This window comes from Pyxicephalus adspersus, chromosome 6 (assembly GCF_032062135.1).
Source record: "Pyxicephalus adspersus chromosome 6, UCB_Pads_2.0, whole genome shotgun sequence".
Taxonomy (NCBI): Eukaryota; Metazoa; Chordata; class Amphibia; order Anura; family Pyxicephalidae; genus Pyxicephalus; species Pyxicephalus adspersus.
Genome location: NC_092863.1, coordinates 26,189,998 through 26,193,751, shown reverse-complemented (window position 1 = coordinate 26,193,751; position 3,754 = coordinate 26,189,998). Strand labels below are relative to the sequence as shown.

Here is a 3,754-nt window from a genome sequence, read left to right as displayed (position 1 = left end):
TGCCTCAGGCTGGTCATTATTTCCTTAAGGCTTATAATTTTCATCCAGTCTTGTTTAGTATTTTTTTTTTAAACTGATCATCGTGTCAGAAAATATTGATTAAAAATAGAATCGACGTTGTGCTTTTCATTTGTCTGCCATTGGGAACAATCTAACACAATATAAAGTGGGGACAAAACAGGGCAGAAGATGCAATTCTAATGTTCGAATTACCAAAACAGCTTTTAAAGATGACTTAAGCTGTGCTGCATGTTTTTAAAATGTATTTCTTTTTCCTGCATACAGGGTTACAAGATACATTTGACAGTGAATGGGAAGCTGGAAAAATTAACTATAACAATTATAAGAATGGTTCGGATGATGCAGTGCTTGCCTACAAACTTTTAATACAAACCGGAAATTCTGATAAACCAATCGATCTCAGTAGGGTAAGAAGAAAAAAAAAACTGGATGCTATTTTCAAGATTTTGTTGTCAAAGCTGGTACTCGATAAAATAAAGTATACTTTTTGATTAATATATGTTCCAGCTCCCAAATGGTTGGTTTTGCATTCATTTGGGTGTAGAAAATGTAAAAGCATTGTTTATTAAACCAGTAAAATATAACCAATGATTGAAAGGGGTGAAAAATCTTGCTCAAATGGTACCTCAGATTCCCAATAGCTCCATTTCCACAATCACACTAAAGGGTTTATTTATAAAGCAGTGAATCTGACATTCGCTGATTCACTCCCTGGCAGAGAATATTTCAGGTCCACGTGTTTCAATGGCACCTATTAAATCTCCACAATGGAATGTTTTGCAAATGTCAGATAATGCAAAATACATTTGGTCGCCCTTTAAAGTATAGGTTAAAAAAAAAAAAACATTTGTCAATTATAACCAATACCTGTCAATTACTATAGGTAAGATGCTCTCTTCAAAAAAAAAAAAAAATACACTTCTTAGGATATTTTAATTCAGATACAGATAAGGTTAAATGTGTTAGGCCTAAACTGTTTATATACAGTAACTGATGGATATTTAATATTTGAAAGCTTAGTGGCTGTCCCCAAAGGAAATACTGCATATATGGGTGTGCTCCACCCTTATCTACCTTATTACTCTTATCTACAGTGTTGGCATTATTTCTAATTCACATAATTAACAGCGGGGTAATTCTTATAAAGTCCTTGCAGCATTGTGGTCTTGAGGAAAATCCCAGCAGTACTCTTTTTTTTGTGTGAAGAGTGAGCTTTTTACTTGTGTAATTGTAGCCCAGTTTTCTCCAATGTTTAAAAAGATAATGGTAGATTATTAGATCATTAGTCTTCTATTTAATTTGGTCGAAGCTTGATATGTCCATTTACATTTCTGACCTGCTAAAAAAAATACTCCACCAGCCACACTCTCTGCTTCTCCAATGACCTACTAATTACTTCCTCACTCATAACCTCATCACACGCATTGATACAATACTTTTCCAGAGCTGCACCAACTCTCGGGAATGGTCTTCCTCATCCTATTCAGCTTGCTCCTACTTTCTGCTCATTTGAGAGAGCACTCAAAACCCATTTTTTTCAAATCTGCCTACCCATCTTCTTTTGTCTTTTGAAACCATCACTACTTCCCACCACTACATATCTCCCCTCCTGTTGTGTTACTTTCCCTACCTACTAAATTGTAAGCTCTTCAGCAGGGTCCTCTCCTCCTGTATCACTGTCTGTATTCGTCGGTCAGTTGCAACCCCTATTTAATGTACAGCCCTGCGTAATATGTTGGCGCTATATAAATCCTGTTTAATAATAATAATACATTACTTTACTGGGGAAGTAGTGTTGTGAATGTTGCACATATATAGTATTTATGATTTAGGTTTTTAAAACTGTTGCAGCACAAAGCTTCATAGAAAAACAAGATACCACTACAGTGCATGATTGTATACTAAAGGTTTGAGTCTCTCCTCTTAGTGGTCTTTCAGTGGAGATGTATGTTGCCCCACACATCTTGAAGACATGCAGTTATTCCATCTCCAGACGATGCATTAACTCCAGATACTTCAAATCATTGAAGGGACAAGAATAAGAGAGTTGTGCTGCTGTCACTGTTTCTCATTTCATTCAAAAGACCTCAGCGTGGAAGCCTTGCCTTTAGACGATAGTTGGGTGAATATGGCTGTACCTGTGTGATTGCACTTGAGTAATAAGTTGCCCTGTTGCCCCTGGTGCTGCTGTTTGCTGGCCACAAACCATTACTGGGAAGAGTTAAAGGAAACAGATGGTAGATGTTATTTAAAAGCAGTGGTAGCTTTTAGACAACAAACAGGTCATGGAGGGGAAAGTACATGCAACATTTTTTACAGATGTTTTATTTTTTATTGCTCTCCTTCATTTACTGGGTGGCATTTCCTTCAGTGTTAACAGTGTAGGTTAACTGCACCCAGACGTGCAGGGGGATGTTTGCCAGGTCTTTTTTTTCCCCCCTCCTGCTTTGCTTTGTTTCTGCATAATGTGCGTGGGGTTGCTATTGTAATTACAAAGGGAAAAAGGAAAGAAAAGAGAAATGTTTTTGTTACATGGGCAGTCATATTTTTTTCTTGGAATGCAGCAACAGTTTATCCATCACCATTCCGTTCACTTCAAGTGTAATTAAAAAGCATGGATGTTTATCATTTTTTGTTTTAGAAAACAAATCAACATCATATTGAGCTAGCCCTTCTTATTTCAAAATGTAATAGCTTAAAGTGGAAATCGGACTTGTTGTATCTGCAAATGTGTTTATATAAATACAGATGGGAGCCTATACAATTATGTAACCTAAAGGAAACAGCTTTGCCTGAACAAGGCGCCCCCTCCCAGAAATGTTGGTGCTTGTATAGTCTGTACAAAGAAACATTGAACCTAAGTAATGCTCAAAGGTTCCACAATGGGTGTTATCCGTGTCTTGTAAATACTTGCTGAAGTCTTTCACTGTGGATAATCTGAAAAGCAAAGTGCATGCATTGCCCATAGCAACTAGTTTAGAACAATTGTCATTCTAGTTTAGTAGTTGTCATTACTTTTCAAGTGCAAAAAACACAACAAATACTTGACTAGTTACCAATGGCTTCACTTCGATCTTAGAAAAGAAAATGTACTGTTTGTGCTTTCATACAACAGAAAACCACAGCTTTATGTGTGACGTGTTAGTTATTTCCAGTTCACTTATGTGGCGACTTTCCACTTCTGTCTCTTCTGCAGTTGACTAAACAGCGCTTGGTGGATGCAGATGGGATCATTCATCCAAATGCTTTCTACATTTATTTAACAGCCTGGGTGAGTAATGACCCTGTAGCCTATGCTGCTTCTCAGGCCAATATCCGCCCGCATCCACCAGAGTGGATCCATGACAGAGCAGACTACATGCCTGAAACCAGGACAAGTAAGTAGCACTTTGCCTTTGGCTTTAAATTTGTTTATAAACAGCTTCCTCCATCCTGCTCTGCTTTTACATAACATTGTGCAGATTGAGCACACTTTTTAGGACTGCTCTGTTTAAATTTGACAGCCACTTTTAGACACTTTTTTTTTTTTTTTTTAAGGGGGAAAAATATTCTTTAGAAATAATGTAATTGGTAAATTGTCTTTCTAACTATGTCTTTAATGTTATACTTACAGTTCATAAGATAGGTATGGGAAAACATTTATGATTACAGACTCCCAAATATATTTTATGAACTTGGAACTATAGTGTGTTTATTATCTTTACAGCTATCATAATAGTCTACAAATAGACAT

At 36.6% G+C, this 3,754-nt stretch overlaps 1 protein-coding gene across 1 annotated transcript in view; it reads left to right on the top strand.

Moving 5' to 3' along the window:
* The window catches only part of PTCH1 (patched 1), an 80,151-nt gene that overhangs the window by 60,865 nt on the left and 15,532 nt on the right, over positions 1-3,754 (top strand). The window contains exons 16-17 of the mRNA XM_072414979.1: positions 286-428; positions 3,218-3,398. Coding sequence (XP_072271080.1) covers positions 286-428; positions 3,218-3,398 — 324 coding nt within the window. The remainder of the gene's footprint in view (positions 1-285; positions 429-3,217; positions 3,399-3,754) is intronic.